This window comes from Triticum urartu, chromosome 5A, assembly GCF_056163025.1.
Source record: "Triticum urartu cultivar PI428250 chromosome 5A, HENAU_Tu73, whole genome shotgun sequence".
NCBI classification, from domain to species: Eukaryota; Viridiplantae; Streptophyta; class Magnoliopsida; order Poales; family Poaceae; genus Triticum; species Triticum urartu.
Window position 1 is genome coordinate 139,525,550 of NC_141877.1, and position 24,331 is coordinate 139,549,880.

At 45.2% G+C, this 24,331-nt stretch overlaps 1 protein-coding gene across 3 annotated transcripts; it reads right to left on the minus strand.

The window, feature by feature from the left end:
- Nucleotides 1-7,157: 7,157 nt before the first annotated feature.
- LOC125508194 (uncharacterized) lies at nucleotides 7,158-10,939 on the minus strand. Of its 3 annotated transcripts, none has more exons than XM_048672801.2 (8): nucleotides 10,141-10,939; nucleotides 9,522-9,587; nucleotides 8,674-8,736; nucleotides 8,530-8,572; nucleotides 8,371-8,416; nucleotides 7,780-7,839; nucleotides 7,583-7,651; nucleotides 7,158-7,481 (listed from the first exon to the last, which is right to left on the minus strand). In XM_048672801.2, exons 1-5 carry the CDS (start codon nucleotides 10,750-10,752, stop codon nucleotides 8,397-8,399), a joined length of 804 nt encoding a protein of 267 aa, XP_048528758.1. In that variant the 5' UTR covers nucleotides 10,753-10,939; the 3' UTR covers nucleotides 7,158-7,481; nucleotides 7,583-7,651; nucleotides 7,780-7,839; nucleotides 8,371-8,396. The 3 variants fall into 3 exon arrangements, with proteins under 3 accessions (XP_048528758.1, XP_048528760.1, XP_048528759.1); XM_048672803.2 differs by having other exon boundaries at nucleotides 7,756-7,839; nucleotides 10,141-10,938; XM_048672802.2 differs by having other exon boundaries at nucleotides 7,583-7,839; nucleotides 10,141-10,938.
- Nucleotides 10,940-24,331: the final 13,392 nt, after the last annotated feature.

Consider the following 24,331-nt stretch of genomic DNA (forward strand, 5'->3'; position numbering starts at 1 on the left):
ACCGAGATGATGAAGATGGCCACCGAAGAGGGATTGCCCCCTCCGGCAGGGTGCCAGAACGGGTCAAGATTGGTTTTCGGTGGCTACGGAGGCTTCTGGCGGTGGAACTCCCGATCTATTGTGCTCCTCGATAGTTTTAGGGTATATGGGTATGTATGGGTGAAAGAGATACGCCAGGGGAGCCACGAGGAGCCCACGTGGGTGGAGAGCGTGCCCTAGGGGGTGGGCGTGCCCCCCTGCCTCATGGCTCTCTCGTTCCTTTCCTGACCTGCACTCCAAGTTTTTCTGGTAGCTTTCCTTCCAAAAATAACTTCTCCAGTTGGTTTCATTCCGTTTCGACTCCGTTTGATATTCCTTTTCTTCGAAACACTGAAATAGGCAAAAAAACAGCAATTCTGGGCTGGGCCTACGGTTAATAGGTTAGTCCCAAAAATAATATAAAAGTGGATAATAAAGCCCAATATTGTCCAAAACAATAGATAATATAGCATGGAGCAATCAAAAATTATAGATACGTTGGAGACGTATCAATGGGTTATCACTCATCCTGTCCAGAATCAAACCCGACTGGTCGAGCCACTGGAGTGCTAGGCCGGCTACTGGATCGAAGAGCTGTCGGCCGTCCTCTGGAGTCTCCGGACCATGCCGAACAAAGAAACCGACTTCACTCCCTTCTTCCTCATGTACGGGGCCGAGGCCGTCATCCCAACTGACATTGAGTTTAACTCGCCTCACGTCACCATGTACATAGAGGCGGAGGCGAAGGAGGCGCGAGAAGACGTCGTCGATCTGCTAGAGGAGGGCCAGCTGCCGGCACTCAGTCGGTCCACCATCTACCAGTAGGGCCTGCGCCACTATCACAGCTGGAAGGTCAAGCCACGAACCTTCCGAGAGGGGGACCTTGTGCTTCGGCTAATCCAGCGAACAGCCAGCCAGCACAAGCTCTCGGCCCCTTGGGAAGGGCCTTTTATCATCAGCAAAGCCTTGGGCAACGACTCCTCCTACCTCATCGATGCACAGAATCCCGGGGCGCGCAAGAAGGACGATTCCAGGAAGGAAACAGAGCGCACCTGGAACGTGAATCTTCTCTGGCGGTTTTACACTTGAGGCACCATATGTACTACGCTACCTTTTGTATCATGCAAAGACAACGGGTCCCTCGAGGAGCACTCGGGGTCTACCCTTTTTATTTATATAATAAGATTATGCATGTGAATGTATTATTGCATACCTCCGCCCGGCACCGACGCCGACCAGTCGGACCGGGGGATCGCCGCCTTGTCCTATGTTGGTACCACCTTCAGTCAGACAAGTAGTGTGCCGACACCTAAGCCCTCTCTTGCCTTAAGCCATAGCTCGCAGAGCGACTGTCCGGCTGGCAAGAGCTAAAGGCAGGAAATGATGTCCACATGAAAAATGACTAAGGAAAAACATCAGCATAGGCCAAGCCGGCTCCTCCCCTGACCCGTCCGGCTGCTGAGCAGCCGGCCGGCCGGTTTCTCGCTTGACTAAGCTATGTTCTAGGCGGCCAAAGTACTTATCTATCCTAAACAGCCAAGTCTGTGACCCTGCCACAGACCGCAGATCGGTTGTCCGGCTGGCAGGGCGACAACTAAAGGAAGGCGGCAAAGGAAAAATCCAAAAAGAACAGAAAGCAACATCAAGCTAGAGTTCAGCAAGAGTACAAACTTGTGCGAGAATAACTTATGTACATAACAAAAGGCTCATGGCCAACATTCAACGGAGTCTGAATTACACTCCCAGCGGGTGGAACTGCGCGAATTTAGCTTGTTTGTTCAAAAGATTACAAGAACAGGGAGAAGCATGAAAGATAAATAGCTGCCTAGGCCAGTGGCGCTGCAGGCGGAGGCAGAGGCGCCGGTTGGTGGAACAGCGACTAGTGGGTCTCGGCCTAGTCAACACCGGCAGCAGTCGGTGCGGCATCTCGCGGCCTGCAAGTCGAGGCCTGATTAGGTTGAGGCCGACTGCTCACACAGTGATACGTCTCCAACGTATCTATAATTTTTTATTATTCCATGCTATTATATTATCTGTTTTGGATATTTAATGGGCTTTAATATGCTCTTTTATATTATTTTTGGGAGGCCCAGTGACAGTTTCTGTTTTTTTGCCTATTTCATTGTTTCGTAGAAAAAGAATACCAAACGGAATCAAAACGGAATGAAACCTTCGCGATGATCTTTCTTGGACCGAAAGCAAACTAGCAGACTTGGAGTGGATGTCTGTAACTCCATGAGGCGGCCACGAGATAGGAGGGCGCACCTAGGGGGGTAGGTGCGCCCCCACCCTCATGGGACCCATGGAGCTCCACCGACGTACTTCTTTCACCTATATATACTCTTATACCCTCAAAACAGGGGAAGCCATGAAACCACTTTTCCACCGCCGCAACCTTCTGTACCCGTGAGATCCCATCTGGGGGCCTTTTCCGGCGATCTGCCGGAGGGGGAATCGATCACGGATGACTTATACATCAACACCATAGATTCTCCGATGAAGCGTGAGTAGGTTACCACAGACCTTCGGGTCCATAGATACTAGCTAGATGGCTTCTTCTCTCTCTTTGATCTTCAATACAGAGTTCTCCTCGAAGTTCTTGGAGATCTATTCGTTGTAATACCCTTTTGCGGTGTGTTTGCCGAGATCCGATGAATTGTGGATTTATGAACTTGATTATCTATGAATATTATTTGGTTCTTCTCTGAATTCTTATATGCATGATTCGATATCTTTGCAGGTCTCTTCGAATTATCAGTTTAGTTTGGCCTACTAGATTGATCTTTCTTGCAATGGGAGAAGTGCTTAGCTTTGGGTTCAATCTTGCGGTCTCCTTTCCCAGTGACAGTAGGGGCAGTAAGGCACGTATTGTATTGTTGCCATCGAGGATAAAAAGATGAGGTTTATGTCATATTGCTTGAGTTTATCCCTCTACACCATGTCATCTTGCTTAAAGCATTACTCTGTTCTTATGAACATAATACTCTAGATGCATGCTAGATAGCGGTCGATGTGGGGAGTAACAGTAGTAGATGCAGAATTGTTTCGATCTACTTGACACGGACGTGATGCCTATATTCATGATCATTGACTTAGATATCTTCATAACTATGCACTTTTCTATCAATTGCTCGACAGTAATTTGTTCACCCACTGTAATACATGCTATCATGAGAGAAGCCACTAGTGAAACCTATGGCCCCCGGGTCTCTTTCTTGTTATATTGCATCTCTTTTATTATCGCATCTCGTGTACTATTTTGCAATCTTTACTTTCCAATCTATATAACAAAATACCAAAAATATTTATCTCTACCAGATCTCACTTTTGCAAGTGACCGTGATGGGATTGACAACCCCTTTATCGCGTTGGTTGCGAGGTTCTTGATTATTTGTGCAGGTACTAGGTGACTTGTGTGTTGTCTCCTACTGGATTGATACCTTGGTTCTCAAAAACTGAGGAAATACTTACGCTACTTTGCTGCATCACCCTTTCCTCTTCAAGGGAAAACCAACGCATGCTCAAGAGGTAGAGCTCCGTCATCCGGTGCGATGTCTTCGCCGTCCTAGTCCTCATCTTCCTCGCCTTCGTCACTGGAGGCGATCTCCTCCGCCGAGTCCTCCCCTACCTCCGGGTTCAGCACGAACCAGTTGGGCGGCACCTCAGCGCCGTCATCATCCAGCTCTGGGATGAAGAGGGAGGTGTCGGCATACTCGGAGATTGCTGTTGCGTGTTGGGTGAGCTCGCGGCTCACCGCCTCCAGCTCCGGTGCATCCTCCTGCCGGAAGGTGGCCAGCTGTGCCAGCCTCAGATCTGGGTACCAAGCCTTGGTGAATTCCAAGGCCGTCCGAGTGCCCGCCCGAGTCGCGGCACCCTTCCAGGCCTCGAAGAACCCGGCCGCCAGATCCAGCTAGTCGGCAGTCCGACTAGGGGTGCGGCGGACCTGAGCACCCGGCTAGAGCGCGGCCAGCACCTGGGACCCGGCATGCTGCAGGCGGCGGAGCAGGCGGCGAGCTCGATCCAAGCGGGTCTTGATGGCCCGAAGTTGTTCGCCAAGGGTCTGAGGCGCGTTTGGCGATATGTCGACACCCATCCACCTCCATTGATCATGCCGCACCTCAATGGCCTGGCTGACGGCGACGGACTGACCAAGGAAAAACTCTGTCCAAGGAAAAGAGCAAAAGAATTTTGAAGCCAGAAGCCGGCTCAAGAAGCAGTCGGCGGCCGAACAAAGGAAGATACAATTTACCTTCAATCATATCCTCAATCTTGCCGTAGCTGTCCGACAGGAACTTCTCCTTCTCGGCCCAGTTCGAGCACTGAATATCGAACTCGTCCTGGAGGAGAGCTTCGCCGTCCTTCAGCTTCTGGACCTCCACCCGGTGCCTGTCTGCCTGGTCCGCAAGCTCCTTTGCTAGTCGGATGCGCCCCTGGGTGGCCTGGCTGCGCTCCTGCTCCTTGGTGTGGAGCTCAGACTCAACCTCACCCAGGCGCTTCCGCAGATCAGTGGCGGCCTCTACCAAAACAAGGAAGAGAAAATATCAGCATCAACCAAAAGCAAATAGTTGTTGGAAGATCCAGCCCGACTGCTCAGTAGTTGGTCTGAATCTCGGGGGCTACACCCAGCGGATGTGCTGACGCGCCCCCGCGGAAAGAAAGACAAAGTACTTACATCGGCTTTGGGCCAGATCAGCGGTCCGCTTGGCCAGCTCCTGATGCTGGGAGTTGTAGGCGGCCGCGTGAAGGTTGTGGTAGTCCTGCAACGAAGACAATGAAGAAACGACAATTAAGCACTCAGAGCATACCTTGAAGTTCTGAGCCGCCTGCTCAGTGGCCGGCCCGGAACTCGGGGGTTACGCCCAGTGGGTGCACTGGCGCGCCCCCATGAAAGATTGCAAGAATTGAAAACAAGAAGCAAATATCGTACCCGGATGGCCGCTTGCATTGCCAGAAGCTCCTGCCTGTACTGTAGGAGGGTGGCGCCGTGGGTGTTGAATTGGGCCAGGATGTCCTGCACTGCCACGTTGAGGACACCCGAGCTAGCCCCAGACGTCCAGTCCGGCAGAGCGGCGCTGGTAGCCTCGGTTTCGGGCACCGACGAGCTCGTGGCCCCAACCTCCGTCGGCCTTGGCGCCGAGACCGCCTTCACCGGGCGTGGGCGCGCGGGAACACGGATTGTGGGAATCCGGCCCACAACCAGCTCGCCGCCAGATGGCGGCACCACCGGGGCTTCAGGCTGGCTACTTTGTGCGTCGGTAGTAGGCGCGCGCGGAGGCACCTCCATCTCCGGGACGACGGGATCAGCCCTTCTCACCTCCAGGGCCGGCTGGTCGAACCCAGCCCCTCCAGTCGTCGCCTTGCCCTCCAACACCAGCAGCTCTGTGTGTTGCGTGCCAGTGACCTCCGGAGCCCGGCCACGGGATGCCTCCTCTTCCTGCGCCTTGGCGGCCGCGTTCCCCTGCTCCTTGGCCGCTGCGTCGGCTTGTTCCTTGGCCGTGGCGTCAGCCTCCTCCCGTGTTGCGCCAGCCGCCTCCGCCTCCGATCGAGCCGCGGCGTCCCGCTCCTGCCGCGCCTCCAGCGCGTTCTTCTCCGTCGCATCCCGGAGGGCGGCAACCGGGTCCATGCGGCGGAAGACTTCGGGGCCGCCTGTCCCCCCAATCACCGAGGCGGACGGGGCCCGTGAAAGAGAAAGTGGGGCCCTACACAACATAGCATGAAGAAGCTAAGAAGAGTTTGCGAGAAAAGAAAAGCAAAAGCAAGACAAAGCGACTAAAGCACTTACACGGACACCATCGGGTGCTGCTTCGGGCCCTTCAGGATGATGCCCGCCTTCGCGGCCTCTTGCCGCTTGGTCGCGGTAACTGAGACCTTGGCTTTCTTGGGCCGACTGGTGAACAACCCGGCATTGGCCCGGCGCTTCGGCACGCTGGGTGCTCCAGTCGGCGCCGTCGAGGAGCTGGCTCCCGTCCTGTCAGCGTCGAAGGCGCGGCGTGACTCGTCGTCCTCCTCGTCATCATCCGGCCACTCCCAAAGGCCACCTCATGCGGAGCCGCCTGCTCCCTCACCGCCGCCTCCTGCGGCGTCGTCCTCCTCCATGGTGGCCACCCCCAGCACGGGGTCGTCCATGTCGCTTTCCGCGCGGTCCGCTAGGTACTGATGGCCTGGGGCCGATGCGTCACTTGCCGACTGGCCTAGGAAGCGCTGCAACATGGCCGGATGGTCAGGCGGCAAAAAGAATTTTGGGCAAGCAAAGAAAAAGAGTCAGAAACTTAATGGAGGAGGTAGGTTAGCACGGCTGTACGAAACCTTGCTGAACTGCCAGCTTCCCTTGATGAGCTTGCAGTCGGAGAAGAAGTTGACCAGCTAGACCACCTCCATGTCCGGCAGCGCTTTGGTGGACATCCGACACGGGTTCCGAAGCCTGCTCATGTTGCTGATCAAGTGGGGTCAGGCTTGAAGAGGCAGCACCCAACGCTCCACAAAGGCCGCCAGCAGATCCGAGGCCCTGAGGCCCTCCGACTCTGTCATCTCCTGTAGCCGGGTGAGAGCGGTGGAGCAGGTGCACTACAAGAAATATGTCAACTTGTGACCTTGACTATTGGTCATTGAAAGGTCATTTTTTTCATTTGTGACCTTTTTGTGACCAAAAACAGAAGGTCAAAAGCTAGCGGTTGTAAATTGAAATTAACGACCTTCTCTGTGAGAAGGTCGTAGACGTTTACGACCAAAATAGAAGGTCGTTGAACCCATGACCTTTTGTTTTGGTCACTAGCTGTCTGTCCAGGCCACGTCGGATCCGACGTGGCAATCTGACGTGGCAAAATTGGGATCAATTGAAAAGGTCACTGACAAGATTTAGCCCGGTCCAGTTCAGTCTTCTTTATGGGCCGAGCCCATTTATTATTATTTTCCTGTCAATTTATGTGAGCTACATGGGCCAAGCACAAGAATTCAGCTTTTTTTTTCTTCTAGGACGTGGCCTTCTATAGTCCATTTCGTTTTTGGGCCTTCTATAGTCCATTTTGTTTTTGCGCCTCAGCCATTTCATTGTCCACTTCGTTTTTGGGCCTCCATATCAAACTTTCAGGAACTTGCTCGCAGGACACAAGCTTATTCCAGCGACAGTGAAACAGAGGAAATTCGAACAAGTAGCGAGAGCATTTTATTTCTTTCAACATGAAAGGACTTTTGAAACAGCCACGAGCACACAGTAGGTACATTCAACAGAGACTAAATTAACATCAAATTGAAGCAACAAAGGGCAGTCTGAGAACATGAACTACATGGGACACGGTAGCTACCATTTCTACCAACTGCAGCTGCTTGAAAGAGGGACTACCAAGGAGCTAAACTAACAGCGACCATCAATCATAAATTGGTGACTTCAGCAATAAGCGGCAACGGCGACATTCTAGAGAACCCCTTCCCCCACTGTTGCTTGGTGTGCCGCATCACTAGTCACCCTGCACACAGCAAGTTTTCATATGTTTAGAGCAAATCAACATGTTGAGCAGTTAGGGAATACACGGGGAGGAAGTAGGCGGGTGGATCAGGATGGTCTCACCTCGTTGTCGTCGTCCTTGTCGCTCACCTCAGACTTGGACTTGTCAGATTTGCTCGATGCCTCTCCTGCCTGAAACAGGGATAGGCTCGAAAGAGCGTGGATCAGTACCACAATGTTGTGTTAATCTCACGGGGCTATGATTCTGATGGAGGTGTTTGGCATGAATGTTATACATATGGGTAGTTGTAAGCATTGACCTTCTTGGTGTACTCGGCCTTGAGCATCTCATCCTTGGCAACATCGGGAGACTTCTCCTTCTGTTCATTCAAACAGAGGAAAAAAACAGCAGAAATGTTAGTGTGGTGCAAGTCAATAGATTCCTGGATAACAATTAACAGAAGAATAGTTGAACAAACAGCAGAAATGTTCGTGTGGTGCAAGGCAATAGATTACTGGATAACAATTAACAGAAGAATAGTTGAACAAATCATGCGAAATGGCATGGTGAATTTGGAAACTAAAATTTGAGCAGTAGTTTGAATCGATGAGTAGAGACTGTATAAATTCTAACTAGGCTACAAACATGAACAGTACAGACCATAAATTTAAACAACCAAATTGAGAATAGCAGTAGATCAACAATTGAATAGCAACCGAATTCTAAATATCATTGACCATCTGGGTCGAACAATACCCAAATGACACCATGCAGCGAGACAGAAACATGTAAACGAACACACGGTCGACCAAAATTCCATCGCATCACCAAGCAAACACTAGGATCAAGCGGAAGAGACCAAGACCAAATAGAGCGGTAACAAAGAGAGTATGGGGGAGCGGTAACTTACAGCGTCACTCAAGATACTTCCACTTCTCACCACCGGCCTTGCCAACCTGCGATTTGAACACAAATCAGGACACATGATTCCCAAGGAGAAGTATCACAACACTTGTTTGAACGAGAATAAGGAGACATGGGAGGGAGCAAAGGGAACCGATATGCTTACCATGGAGACCTGCTTGATGTTGGAGTCCTTCTGGAAGTTGTCCCTGCGAAAACAGAACCAAAACGGGCCCAGGTCAGGACACATCACCACACCACATAAACAATGTGAATCGAAGCACAACAGCGAATCAAATCCTGGGCTCACATGAAGACTAAGAAAGCACTCAGGGGCACTTGGGCTTGTTGGAGTCCTTCTCGGCTTTCTCTTCTTCACCGCGAGTTTGCATCGCCACAAAAACAATAGCAACAAAGCGAATCAGAACCCGACGCGAAACAACAACAGGAAAACCTAGATAGAATGTAATAAACATAGATAGAAAGTAATAAAATTGTACCCCTGATGCAGACCAGGAATCAGCCCAAACAATCAGTTTGCAGACAAATAAGTACACCATCTTGGAGGAAATGGAAATGTAACCTTACACAAACACATATTCATCGACATTTTGAAACGAAACCGATCGACATCTTCTTGAACTATACCACTATACCAGCACCACTAGTTACTACTCTTAATAATGATAAACCTACGTAAGTAGACAGTAGACCAAAGTTACTCGTCACATCACCCCCCCCCCCCCCCGACTGATTGATTAACAAAAGGAAAACACAAGTAATAATTGAGAAGAAAACCACATGACGCTAGACTGAGCTGAGCTATTGTTGTCATCATGCATGTAACAGCCGGCCGGCCGTAGTTGTCAAGGTCGATCATGGGAAGGTGCCGTTGAGAGTGGGCATGTCCGGTCGTGCCATCATCGAGGCCGAATCATGGATGGTCTGATAGAGTTATCACAAGCAAACTTACACGTACACATGCAGTTTTAATTAATTAAATGATTAGGCAGCAAAGGCAATTGGAAATCTAGGAGTTGACTTGGATCGTGAACAAGCATATCCGACCACAAGATTTAATTAATTAAGTAACCAAAATTTACTTGGCCTAGGAATAGAAAAGCAAAGCTCGATGTACATAAACGGTCTGGCAATTACCTTCTCAACATACTGCTCCCTCATAACTAGGCTGACATTCTCCTTCTTGAATGCAGTCTCAAGAATCTGAAAATCACAATTCTTAGTGTTAGCTTGTAAAAGAATCGATACTGCTAGTTCTGGGTATTCCTAAGTGAATCATTCAAGCGCCAAAATCCAATGGCATGCAGGTCCTACACCCGCCAGGATTGTCAACTTCTCATCAAATCCAACAAAACACCAACTGAAGAGAACTGTGAGGCATCAAAAGTAAAGCTAACTATGTCATGGAAACCACAACAGATAATTCTCCAACAACAAAGGTAACAGCATACCACAGGGCTGCCAAATCGAGCAATAGTGTCAAGTAAATTTCCTCAAATGCTTGCTAGTAAGGATTGCAATAGTCGAGCTGCTGCAGTGATGCAATAGTGCCAAATCAATGGTGCACAACTGCATCAAATCGAGCAATAGTGCCAAATCACTTCACCTACTCATGCCAAAGTGCACCCAAATGTCTCTATTAGTCCAGCAGCATCTAAATCGAACTCCACATGCATGCTAGTAAGGGAATCCACTGGCAAACGAACGAAGATTTGGTCGCGAGCCAAACCCACGATGGACGGTGCAAAGATGGTACCTCGAAGGTGCTGGAGCCGGACTGGAGGAGGTCGGGCTGGCCGTCCTGGCGGGGCAGCGTGCTGCGGTAGATGACGTCGCCGCAGGCCATCACGGTGCGGGGCAGGCCCACCGCCTCCACCAGCTGCCGCCCCATCTTGGCCCCGAGCTCTGCCGATGCCATCACCTGCCGGACCAACGCCGCCACGGCGGGGGGCGCCCGGCGGCGCCGGCGAAGGCGGAGACTCCTGGAGCCGCTTGACGAGCACCTGGCCGGCGGAGGCGGAGACGTCAGCCACCAGATGTGGTGCCTCGCCGATCTGTGCGCGGTGGGAGAGGAGGAGGAGGGACGCGGCGGCGGGGCTAAGGTTGGGGGAGATGAGGAGGTCGTCGGCGGTGGGGATGGGGGAGGCCGGCGGTGGGGTAGGGGTTGGGATGGCAGAGAGAGGGAGGTATGGGTCGGGGAGAGGGAGATTGTGAGGTGAGGGAAGGGAAGGGGATGGGATGGCGGCGGCTGCGTATGGATCTGGGAGAGAGGGAAGGGAGCAGGGGAGGTGGTGGATCTGGCCGCTGGGCGTCGAGGGAACGGAGCAGGGGAGGGGGTGGATCTGGCCGCCGCCATGTCCATGGCCATGCCATGCGGCTAGGTCTAGGTCATGAGCGAGGAGGGAGCGCGGATCCGACCGCGGCCTTGGGAGAGAAGGGGAGGGGAGGGGTTGCCGGCGGCCGGGGTTGGGGGAGAGGACGGAGGACGGCACTGGCAGCGGCTGGGTGGTTGGGGATCGAGAGGGTTGGGGGTGGCGGCTGTGGGACGAGAGGGGGAGAGTGGATCGGGGGAGAGGAGTGGATCGGAGAAGCTAGGGTTTGGGTGAGAGGGTGAGGGCTGCCGTTGGATCCAGAAGCATCCGACGGTGGTTGATGCATGATCCTCGTGATATGCCTATGGACCAATCAGAACGCACCAAACAGTTTGACGATTTTTTGACCAAATAAATTGGTCGTGATTGATTACATACAATTTTTTTATTCCTTTTTTCAATGCTTAAAATGAGTTTTTTTTGTGAAAGAACTATCCAATATTTGTTCAAATGATGTCATATTTTGCACAAGTTTCATCTTAAATTGGCAAACAACATTGACAAAGAGAGTTTTCATTTTCTTGGACGAAAAAACCATTTTCCATTTTTCGAGTGCCCAAAAGGAGTTTTTTTGTGAAGGACCTCCCAAATAATTGTTGTAAAATTGGACCAAATCATTTTTCTAAAATACTAGGCCATATTTAATGCACAATTGACCAAATGGTTGGGTGTAAAAAGTTTTGATCCACCTATGGTGAAAAAGACAAATTTCCGCCGATTTAGTTGGAAGTGGGTCAAATTTGAACTGCGGCTGCCTCATAGTTTGCTTTTTATTTTTTCCAAAAATCATTTCTAGGTACATAAGTATCTATTTAATCATAGAAACATCAAAAGTTTTCCAAGATTCAACCACTAACTAGGAACGCTCATTCCAGCCGTTTTGACCGCATCTTGAAACGAGCATAAAAAATTCAAAAAAAATCAAAAAAATTGGGAAACCTTCGCATTGTGTCATTATATGTGGCCAAGTTCCCAGGAAAAATAACAAACTTGTAATACGACAATTATTTTAAAAAAATGTTCTCAGAAATGAGCTATCATGCGTGAAGATTCATGGCTTTCAAGCCAAATGATCAATCTCATGGCCACATTCATGGCATAATTTGTTCAAATGATCTCATATTATGCACAAGGGTGCATATTGGAATTCCAAAGAATGTTTCCTAAGGGACTTTTTATTTTCTTTGCACGGAAAATTCATTTTCCATTTTCCGAGTGCCTGAATTGAGTTCTTTTTGTGAAGGACCTACCATATACTTGTTGCAAAATTGGACCAAATCAATTTTATAAAATACTAGGCCATATTTGATTCACAATTGACCAAATGGTTGGGTGTCAAAAGTCTTGATCCACCTCTGGTGAAAAAGATAAATTCCCGCCGATTTAGTAGGAAGCGGGTCATATTTGAACTGCAGCTGCCTCATAGTTTGCTCTTTATTCTTTCAAAAAATCATTTCTAGATACATAAGTATCTATTTAATCAGAGAAACATCAAAAGTTTTCCAAGATTCAACCACTAGCTAGGAACGGTCAAACCCGCCGTTTTCATCGCATTTCGAAACGGGCATAAAAAATTCAAAAAAAATCAAAATATTGGGAAACCTTCGCATTCTGTCATTATATGTGACCAAGTTTCTAGGAAAAATAATAAACTTGTAATACGACAATTATTTTTAAAAAGTGTTCTCAGAAATGAGCTATCACGCATGAAGATTAAGGGTTTTCAAGCCAAATGATCAATCTTATGGCCATATTCATGGCAAAGTTTGTTCAAATGATCTCATATTGTGCACAAGGGTGCATATTGAAATTCCAAACAATGTTGCCTAAGGGACCTTTTATTTTCTTTGCCCGAAAAATTCATTTTCCATTTTTTGAGTGCCCGAATTAAGTTCTTTTTGTGCAGGACCTACCATATATTTGTTGCAAAATTGGACCAAATCAATTTTCTAAAACACTAGGCCATATTTGATTCGCAATTGACCAAATGGTTGGGTGTCAAAATCCTTGATCCACCTCTGGTGAAAAAGACAAATTCCCGCCGATTTAGTAGTTTGCTCTTTATTTTTTCAAAAAATCATTTTTAGATACATAAGTATCTATTTAATTAGAGAAACATCAAAAAAATTCCAAGGTTCAACCACTAGCTAGGAACGGTCATGCCCGCCGTTTTGACCGCATTTTGAAACGGGCATAATAAATTCAAAAAAAATCAAAAAATTGGTAAAGCTTCGCATTGTGTCATTATATGTGACCAAGTTTCTAGGAAAAATAATAAACTTGTAATACGACAATTATTTTAAAAAAGTGTTCTCAGAAATGAGCTATCACGTGTGAAGATTAAGGGTTTTCAAGCCAAATGATCAATCTTATGGCCACATTCATGGCAAAGTTTGTTCAAATGATCTCATATTGTGCACAAGGGTGCATCTTGCAATTCCAAACAATGTTTCCTAAGGGAGTTTTCATTTTCTTTGCACGGAAAATTCATTTTCCATTTTCCGAGTGCCCGAAATGGGTTTTTTTTGTGAAGGACCTACCATATATTTGTTGCAAAATTGGACCAAATCAATTTTCTAAAATACTAGGACATATTTAATGCACAATTGACCAAATGGTTGGGTGTCAAATGTTTTTATCCACCTCTAGTGAAAAAGACAAATTCCCGCCGATTCAGTAGGAAGCGGGTCAAATTTGAACTGCAGCTGCCTTGTAGTTTGCTCTTTATTTTTTTTCCAAAAATCATTTATAGGTACATAAGTATCTATTTCATTAGAGAAACATCAAAAGTTTTCCAAGATTCAACCACTAGCTAGGAACGGTCAAGCCCGCCGTTTTGACCGCATTTTGAAACGAGCATAAAAAATTCAAAAAAATAAAAAAATGGAAAACCTTCGCATTGTGTCATTACATGTGACCAAGTTACCAGAAAAAATAATATACTTGTAATACGATGATTATTTTAAAAAAGTGTTCTCAGAAATGAGCTATCATGTGTGAAGATTCATGGCTTTCAAGCCAAATGGTCAATCTTGTGGCCACATTCATGGCATAGTTTGTTCAAATGATCTCATATTGTGCACAAGGGTGCATCTTGGAATTCCAAACAATGTTGCCTAAGGGAGTTTTCATTTTCTTTGCACGGAAAATTCGTTTTTCATTTTCTGAGTGCCCGAAATGAGTTTTTTTTAAGGACCTACCATATATTTGTTGCAAAATTAGACCAAATCAATTTTCTAAAATACTAGGCCATATTTAATGAAAAATGGTTGGGTGTCAAAAGTTTTGATCCACCTCTGGTGAAAAAGACAAATTCCCGCCGATTCATTAGGAAGCGGGTCAAATTTGAACTGCAGGTGCCTTATTGTTTGCTCTTTATTTTTTTCCAAAAATCATTTCTAGTTACATAAGTATCTATTTAAGCATAAATACATGGTTTGGTGGCGATACGTCGAGGTTTCGATGGTGGCCCAGGGCCCCAACTCCAAAGCGCGTGAACTCGCATGCCTGGTGCGTGGTCACCACGTGACCTTGGCGTTGACATGCGTTATGGGAGGCCTAGGTATGTCTAGCAGGTTGGGAACTCCCCGGGTAGGTGCTAGGAAGAAAACTACAATGGAAGAATCTCACGAGGAGACCGGCCTATGCTCAAAGATGAATTAGCAGCCAAGTGTTTGATTGGTAGTACGAGAAATGCACATGGCCAATGGGCGTGAGTTTTGGCTGAGGATGATCATCTACTAAGAAGAATGTCTTCACAAATTTTCAGATCAAAATGAAAATCCTAAGTGGTACTTGCTTTGCAAAGTACCACACTGGACAGAAATATGAATGTTGAAGTTGGGCTCCAAATAATGAATGGATTGAGCTGAAATTTGGTGGAGGATGGTTATTTGGGCATTGGAAAGCACCGTATAAAATTGATACCATTTGGACATGCCAAAGTGGTACTTCCTTCACAATGCTCTTCTATGGACAGAAACTTGGGAAAACTAGTGAGAGAAATTGGATGAATGAAATGAGCTCAAATTTGGTGTAGGTAAGTTATATAGGTATGGTTATGCCTTGGTAGATTTTCAGATGATTTGGGTAAGCCTAGATAGTACTTACTTCACAAAGCTTCTCTTGAGGTAGAAACTTTGGAAATTTCCTGAGAAAGATTTACTAGGAAAATGGAGCTGAATATTATCATGTGGCAATGATTTGGCTATGGAAGAGTGCACAAAGAGTTTGAGGGTAATAGGAGGGGTCTAGATAACACCTGCTTTGCAACGTGCCAATCTGGCCATAAAATATAAATTGAACCTGGGCTCACATAGATAATTTGACTGACCTGCAATTTGGAGGAGGGTGATAATTTGGGCATATGAAGGAACTTTATAAATTTCATGTCATTTGGATATATAAAAAAGGTACTTCCTTCACAATGCTTCTAGGTGGACAAAATTTTTGGACATTTGCCAAGGAATATTTGCTAGGTAAATGGAGCTGAATTTTTTCATGCTGCAATGATTTGGATAGGAAAGAGTGCCCAAGAATTCTGAGGGCAATCAAGAATATATAAATAGCACTTTCTTCATAAAGTGATGTTGTGAACAGAATAGGAAAATGAATATTGTTGAATTATTTTTGAACTAGGCAAGGAAGTATTTTTACATTTTTGACGAAGATATGACCCAAAGAACTTATGAGATTATTTTGGGAATTTTTGGAATGACAGAAATATAGGTTGCTTCACAACCTAGGGCAAAAATTGACACATGGACATGACACATAGGCAAAACTGATGAGGTGGCGCCAAGTCATACCAATCCACCACAATTTACAAGGTTATGACCATCTATATTGGTCATGATCAGCTAGAAATAAGGCAGCGGACTAGTGCTGTCTGCTTTATGACCATTTCTTGTAAGGAAATTACGACCTTTCTGACCAAAATGGTCGCAATGGTTTAGGGTTTGGAGCCCCCCGAACAGCTTTTGACCAATTGGTCTAAAATGGTCATAGATTTATGACCAATTCTTCCAGGGTGACTGACAGAAGGTCATAAGTTGACATATTTCTTGTAGTGGTGGCCGACCGATTCTTCGACCGGAACTTCGAATTGGTGCGGTGCTCAGCAGGCGGGCAGGCTGCCTAAGCTGGCAGGTTGACGTAGTCCCGCGTCACGTGGATGTTCTCGATGTAGAAGTATGACTTTTGCCATAGTTTGGCCGACTATAGCAGGGCGAGGGCCGGGAAGCAGACCCGGAGCCTGTGTGCCACACCGCAACGCAGGCCCGGCACTCGGCCTCCTCGTCCTTTTTTGAATATTTACTGTAAAGCAAAGCTCCACGGCCCTTTATTAAATAAAGAAGTAGCAACTGTACAAGCTAGGGAAGAAAGCAAGGAATAAAAGGAAGAAAAAACAGAGTCTAACTACCTACCTACCTGTAGCTAAGTTAGAGAGTTAATCCAAGCATACAACTTGTCTCTAATATTTACTCTCATTCTATGAGCTAGAAGAGTAAGATCATGTACAAAATTACATCTCCAAGCAGCAAAGGTTGCATTTTCTCCTCTGAAAGTCCTGCCATTCCTGAGGATCCATATATTCCAAGCTGTAGTGAGCATAACTTCAAAGAAGAAGGGATGCTTAAACCTTGATCTTGCATGCTGAATACATTGCTGAATTTCAGAGCCCCTGGACGAATCAATGGAAATATAATTCCATACTCTGCGACTGAAGTTACAGTTAAAAAACAAGTGCAACCTATCCTCATAGACTAGTTCATTGCAGATAACACAGAGATTGTCATCCATAGGTGATCTCCAGTGCCTACGAATTAATAAGTCCTTGGTAGTGAGTCTATTAAAAACAACAACCAACCAAAGACTTTGATCTTCATGGTGCACTTGCTATCCCACAACCACTTACATGGCAAGATGGTTGGCAAATGAGAATGCATAAGAGTGTAAAAGCTCTTGGCAGAGTATTCACCAGATTTTCTAGGCCATATCCAAACATCTGGTAGAGTGATGTCTCTATGTAAATCCAGGATCCAAGCTTCCAAAACATGCAGCTCCAGAGCAGCCTCATGTGACAAAGGCAAGAAGAACATTGAGTATAGGTCCTGAGAGATGAGGAATTCATTCACAGAGAGTTTGTCATTAATAACAAAGGAAAAAATCCTAGGTAACCTCCAACATAGGGGTCTTGAAGAGCCACCAATTAACCAAGCATCAGACCAGAAAAGGGCAGAGTCTCCCCTATTGATGTGAACTGAGGAGATTGCAGTATATGCATCAGAGAGCTTGAGTATATCCCTCCACCAAAAATACCCAAATGGATCTGTAGCATGTGGAACAACATCATCATAGTAACTATTCCAGATTAAAGTAACCCATGGGATGTCTGCCTTATTGAAGAATTTGTGAAGATGCTTAAGTAGGAGGCCCTTATTTTGGATATGCAAGTTAATCACTCCAAGTCCTCCTTTTTGCTTAGGCCTACAAACCAGATCCCATGCATCCAGAGATTGCTTTGGTGCATCACTATTTCCTCTCCACAAACACTGCCTGAAGATCCTGTCAAGTTGCTTAATGATACCAGGTGGGAGCTGTAGACTACAGAGGAAATATATGGGCATGGAAGTCAAGACTGAAGTTAACAACTGCAACCTGGAGCCTTGGTTTAGCATGGAGGAACTAGCTATCAGTCTCCTCTCCAAGGCATCAACTAAAGGAATAAAATCCACAATTCTGGGCCTGGTAGTACCAAGTGGCAGACCCAGATAAGTAAATGGCAGCTGTCCAAGTTTACATCCAAACAAAGCAGCTAGCCTGGCAGCTTCCACATCATCAATGTTTAAAGGAATCATGGAAGACTTGGCAAAGTTAACTCGAAGCCCAGTGGACTGTTGAAAGGTCAGCAACATATTTTTGAGAGCCAACAACTCCTCGTCTTTGCATGGCAGTCAAAAAGATAACAATGTCATCAACATACTGGATTATAGGGAAATCCTGGTCATGTGAAGGAATTGGGAGAGTCAGGGTTCCATGCGAGAACATCTGGTTGACCACTGACTGCAGGAGATCGGCATCAATTACAAATAGGAGAGGTGACAGAGGATCACCTTGTCTGACACCACACTTGCACTGAAACTGCTTGCCTGGTATGCCATTAAGCAAAACAGAGGAAGATCCTGTAGGTAGAATTTCTTTGACCCAGCTTATCCATTTGTCATCAAACCCATTGTGTTTAAGCATCTGCAACACAACCTCATGCTCCACAGTGTCAAAATGCCTCGTCCTTGGCAGCGGTGTCGAGCTTGAGGTAGAAAAGCTCCCCCCATAGCTCGAGCGAGGGCAGCACGTGAAGATACCCCCTCGCAGAGGCTGACGTAGGCGGAGACCAGCACCATTGTGTTCGATGTAAGATGGTGGGGCTAGACTCCATAGAAGTCGAGGAAGGAGCGGAGGAAGCTGCTCGCCGGCAGGCCGAAGCCACGTAGGATGTGCGTCTGGAAGACGACGTGCTCGCCGTCCGCTGGCGTTGGCGAGATCTCCCTATTGAGAGGAATACGCATCTTCACACGCGACACGCGGGGGAGCCATCCCGTTTGGTGGAGGAACGCAAGATGGTCATCGTGGATGTTGGAGCCGTCCCAGTCGCTGATACGTCTCCAAGGTATCTATAATTTTGATTGTTCCATGCTATTATATTATGTGTTTTGGATGTTTATGGGCTTTATTATACACTTTTATATTATTTCTGGCACTAACCTATTAACCCAGAGCCCAGTGCCAGTTTCTATTTTTTCCTTGTTTTAGAGTATCGCAGAAAAGGAAAATCAAACGGAGTCCAATTGACCTGAAACTTCACGGAACTTATTTTTGGAAGGGAAGCAACCCGGGAGACTTGGAGTCCACGTAAGGGAAGCATAGAGGAAGCCACGAGGCAGGGGGCGCGCCCACCCCCTAGGCGCGCCCTCCACCCTAGTGGGCCCCTCGTGCCCCCCTGACATATTTCTTCCGCCTATATATCTCCATATACCCTAGAATGATCAGGGAGCACAATCGATCGGGAGTTCCGCCGCCAGAAGCCTCCGTAGCCACCGAAAGCCAATCAAGACCCATTCCGGCACCCTGTCAGAGGGGGAATCCCTCTTCGGTGGCCATCTTCATCATCCCGGTTCTCTCCATGACGAGGAGGGAGTAGTTCTCCCTCGGGGCTGAGGGTATGTACATGTAGCTATGTGTTTGATCTCTCTCTCTCTCTATCGTGTTCTTGAGGTGGTACGATCTTGATGTATCGTGAGCTTTGCTATTATAGTTGGATCTTATAATGTTTTCTCCCCCTCTACTCTCTTGTAATAGATTGAGTTTCCCTTTGAAGTTATCTTATTGGATTGAGTCTTTAAAGATTTGAGAACACTTGATGTATGTCTTGTCGTGCGTATCTGTGGTGACAATGGGATATCACGTGATTCACTTGATGTATGTTTTGGTGATCAACTTGCAGGTTCCGCCCATGAACCTATGCACAAGGGTTGGCACACGTTTTCGTCATGATTCTCCGCTAGAAACTTTGGGGCACTCTTTGAGGTTCTATGTGTTGGTTGGATAGATGAATCTGAGATTGTGTGATGCATATCATATAATCATACCCACGGATACTTGAGGTGACATGGGAGTATCTAGGTGACATTAGGGTTTTGGTTGATTTGTGTCTAAAGGTGTTATTCTAGTACGAACTCTAGGGCTGTTTGTGACACTTATAGGAATAGCCCAATGGATTGATTGGAAAGAATAACTTTGAGCTGGTTTTGTACCCTACCATAATCTCTTCGTTTGTTCTCCGCTATTGGTGACTTTGGAGTGACTCTTTGTTGCATGTTGAGGGATAGTTATGTGATCCAATTATGTTAGTATTGCTGAGGGAACTTGCACTAGCGAAAGTATGAACCCTAGGCCTTATTTCCTAGCATTGCAATACCGTTTACGCTCACTTTTATCATTAGTTACCTTGCTGTTTTTATATTTTCAGATTACAAAAACCTTTATGTACCATCCATATACCACTTGTATCACCATCTCTTCACCGAACTAGTGCACCTATACAATTTACCATTGTATTGGGTGTGTTGGGGACACAAGAGTCTCTTTGTTATTTGGTTGTAGGGTTGCTTGAGAGAGACCATCTTCATCCTACGCCTCCTACGGATTGATAAACCTTAGGTCATCCACTTGAGGGAAATTTGCTACTGTCCTACAAACCTCTGCACTTGGAGGCCCAATAACGTCTACCAGAAGAAGGTTGTGTAGTAGACATCAAGCTCTTTTCTGGCATCGTTGCGAGGGAGGTGAGTGCTTGAAGGTATATCTTTAGATCTTGCAATCGAGTCTTTTAGTTTCTTGTTTTATCACTAGTTTATTTTATAAAAGAAAATTACAAAAAAATGGGATTGAGTTTAAATCATACGCTTCATATTTTTAATATCTTTCGTGAGTATGATGGAAAGGAAAATTGTGCCAAAGTGTTAGAAGAAGAATGCATTAAAATGTTTGGCACTAAATATTTGAATGATGAGCATGATTGCAGTGTTGTTAGTATGAATTCCTTGAATATCCATGATGCTAATGATATGCAAAGCCACAAGCTTGGGGAAGCAATGTTTGATGAAGATGATATTTTTTGCCACCCAAGTTTTGATGAGCAAATTTATTACGATGAAAGCATGCCTCCTATTTATGATGATTATATTGATGAAAGTGGATTTGGAGAGGTCATGACTTTATTTTGTGATGAATCCACTATTTCGGAAGAGGTTCCAATTGATTATGAGAACAAAGTTTCTATCTATGATGATTATTGTGATGACTTGTATGCTATACAGAATAATGATATCCATGAAACTTGTCATCATGATTTTAGTTTTCAATTGGATTATGCCTCACATGATAATTATTTTGTTGAGTTTGCTCCCACTATTATTCATGAGAAGAATTTTGCTTGTGTGGAGAGTAGTAAATTTTCTATGCTTGTAGATCATGAAAAGAATGCTTTATGTGATGGTTATATTGTTGAATTCATTCATTATGCTACTGAAAAATTATTATGAGGGAGGAATTTATGCTTGTAGGAATTGCAATAATATCAAGTTTCCTCTCTATGTGCTTAAAGTTTTGGATTTATGCTTGTTTTACCTTCCTATGCAAGTTGATTCTTGTTCCCACAAGTTGTTTGCTCACAAAATCCCTATGCATAGGAAGTGGGTTAGACTTAAATGTGCTAGTCATATTCTTCATGATGCTCTCTTTATGTTTACATTCATATCCTTTATGTGAGCATCGTTGAAATCATCATGCCTAGCAAGGGGCGTTAAACGATAGCGCTTGTTGGGAGGCAACCCAATTTTATTTTTGTTCCTTGCCTTTTGTTCCTGTTTAGTAATAAATAATTCATCTAGGCTCTGTTTAGATGTGGTTTTATGTTTTAATTAGTGTTTGTGCCAAGTAGAACCTTTGGGAATACTTGGGGAAAGTCTTGTTGATCTTGCTGGGAAAAACAGAAACTTTAGCGCTCACGAGAACTGCTGCCATTTCTATTTGGAAAGGGCTATTTAGTTAATTATTTTTGGGGATGATTCATAGGGAAATTCCTCACGTCCACCAATTTATTTGAGAATTCTATGAGTTCTAGAAGTATACGGTTGATACAGATTACTACAGACTGTTCTGTTTTTGACAGATTCTGTTTTCTATGTGTTGTTTGCTTATTTTGATGAATCTATGAGTAGTATCAGAGGGTATGAACCATAGATAAGTTGGTATACAGTAGATATTACACCAATATGAATTTAGAATGAGTTCATTACAGTACCTTATGATGGTTATTTGCTTTCTTATACTAACGGAGCTTACGAGTTTTCTGTTATGTTTTGTGTTGTGAAGTTTTCAAGTTTTGGGTAAAGATTTGATGTACTACGGAATAAGGAGTGGCAAGAGCCTAAGCTTGGGGATGCCCATGGCACCCCAAGGTAATATTCAAGGACAGCCAAGAGCCTAAGCTTGGGGATGCCCCGGAAGGCATCCCCTCTTTTGTCTTCGTTCATCGGTAACTTTACTTGGAGCTATATTTTTATTCGCCACATGATATGTGTTTTGCTTGGAGCGTCATTTTATGTTATTTAGTTTTGTTTGCTGTTTGAATAAAATACCAAGATATGAAATTATTAAATGTTAGAGAGTCTTCACATAGTTGCATAATTATTCAACTACTCATTGATCTTCACTTATATCTTTCGGAGTAGTTTGTCATTTGCTCTAGTGCTTCACTTATATTAATTTGAGAGTCTTAAATAGCATGGCAATTTGCTTAAATAATCCTAATATTCTAGGCATCCAAGAATAGTAAAAACTTTCATATAAGTGTATTGAATACTAAGAGAAGTTTGATGCTTGATGATTGTTTTGAGATATGGAGGTAATAATATCAAAGTCGTGCTAGTTGAGTAGTTGTGAATTTGAGAAATGCTTGTGTTGAAGTTTGCAAGTCCCGTAGCATGCACGTATGGTGAACGTTGTGTAACAAATTTGAAATATGAGCTGTTATTTGATTGTCTTCCTTATGAGTGGCGGTCGGGGACGAGTGATGGTCTTTTCCTACCAATCTATCCCCCTAGGAGCATGCGCGTAGTGCTTGGGTTTTGATGACTTGTAGATTTTTGCAATAAGTATGTGAGTTCTTTTTTACTAATGTTGAGTCCATGGATTATACGCACTCTCACCCTTCCATCATTGCTAGCCTCTTCGGTACCGTGCATTGCCCTTTCTCACATTGAGAGTTGGTGCAAACTTCGCAGGTGCATCCAAACCCCGTGATATGATACGCTCTTTCACACATAAACCTCCTTATATCTTCCTCAAAACAGCCACCATACCTACCTATTATGGCATTCCCATAGCCATTCCGAGATATATTGCCATGCAACTTTCCACCACTCCGTTTATCATGACACATTCATCATTGTCATATTGCTTAGCATGATCATGTAGTTGACATAGTATTTGTGGCAAAGCCACCCTTCATAATTCTTCCATACATGTCACTCTTGAGTCATTGCACATCCCAGTACACTGCCGGAGGTATTCATATAGAGTCGTACTTTGTTCTATTATCGAGTTGTAATCTTTGAGTCGTACTTTGTTCTATCATCATTAATAGAGCATTGTCCCAAAAAAGGCCAAAAAAGGCCAAATAAAATAAAATCAAATAAAAAGGGGCAATGCTACTATCCTTTTACCACACTTGTGCTCCAAAGTAGCACCATGATCTTCATAATAGAGAGTCTTTTGTTTTGTCACTTTCATATACTAGTGGGAATTTTTCATTATAGAACTTGGCTTGTATATTCCAACAATGGGCCTCCTCAAGTGCCCTAGGTCTTCATGAGCAAGCAAGTTGGATGCACACCCACTTAGTTTCTTTTGTTGAGCTTTCATACATTTATAGCTTTAGTGCATCCGTTGCATGGCAATCCCTACTCCTTACATTAAAATTAATCGATGGGCATCTCCATAGCCCATTGATTAGCCTCGTTGATGTGAGACTTTCTCCTTTTTTGTCTTCTCCACATAACCCCCATCATCATATTCTATTCCACCCATAGTGCTATGTCCATGGCTCGCGCTCATATATTGCGTGAAAGTTTATAGGTTTGAGATTACTAAAGTATGAAACAATTGCTTGGCTTGTCATCGGGGTTGTGCATGATGAGAGCATTCTTGTGTGACGAAAATGGAGCATGACTAAACTATATGATTTTGTAGGGATGAACTTTCTTTGGCCATGTTATTTTGAGAGGACATAATTTCTTAGTTAGTATGCTTGAAGTATTATTATTTTTATGTCAATATGAACTTTTATCTTGAATCTTTCGGATCTGAATATTCATACCACCATTAAGAAGAATTACATTGAAATTATGCCAAGTAGCATTCCACATCAAAAATTCTGTTTTTATCATTTACCTACTCGAGGACGAGCATTAATTAAGCTTGGGGATGCTGATATGTCTCCAACGTATCTATAATTTTTGATTGTTCCATGCTATTATATTATGTGTTTTGGATGTTTATGGGCTTTATTATACACTTTTATATTATTTTTGGGACTAACCTATTAACCCAGAGCACAATGCCAGTTTCTGTTATTTCCTTGTTTTAGAGTATCGCAGAAAAGGAAAATCAAACGGAGCCCAATTGACCTGAAACTTCACGGAACTTATTTTTGGAAGGAAAGCAACACGGGAGACTTGGAGTCCACGTAAGGGAAGCAACGAGGAAGCCACAAGGCAGGGGGCGCGCCCTCCACCCTCGTGCCCCCTTGACGTATTTCTTCCGCCTATATATCTCCATATACCCTAAAATGATCGGGGAGCACAATAGATCGGAGTTCCGCCGCTAGAAGCCTCTGTAGCCACCGAAAGCCAATCTAGACCCGTTTCGGCACCCTGCCGGAGGGGGATCCCTCTCCGGTGGCCATCTTCATCATCACGGTGCTCTCCATGACGAGGAGGGAGTAGTTCTCCC

Excerpts from the sequence above, each read along its gene's own strand:
- LOC125508194 (XM_048672801.2), bottom strand. The coding sequence starts at position 10,752 with ATGGCCATGGACATGGCGGCGGCCAGATCCACCCCCTCCCCTGCTCCG. Across the intron at positions 9,588-10,140 it reads CCGGCTCCAGCACCTTCGAG|ATTCTTGAGACTGCATTCAA; the intron begins GTACCATCTTTG and ends TGTGATTTTCAG. Across the intron at positions 8,737-9,521 it reads GGGAGCAGTATGTTGAGAAG|AAGAGAAAGCCGAGAAGGAC; the intron begins GTAATTGCCAGA and ends CTCGCGGTGAAG.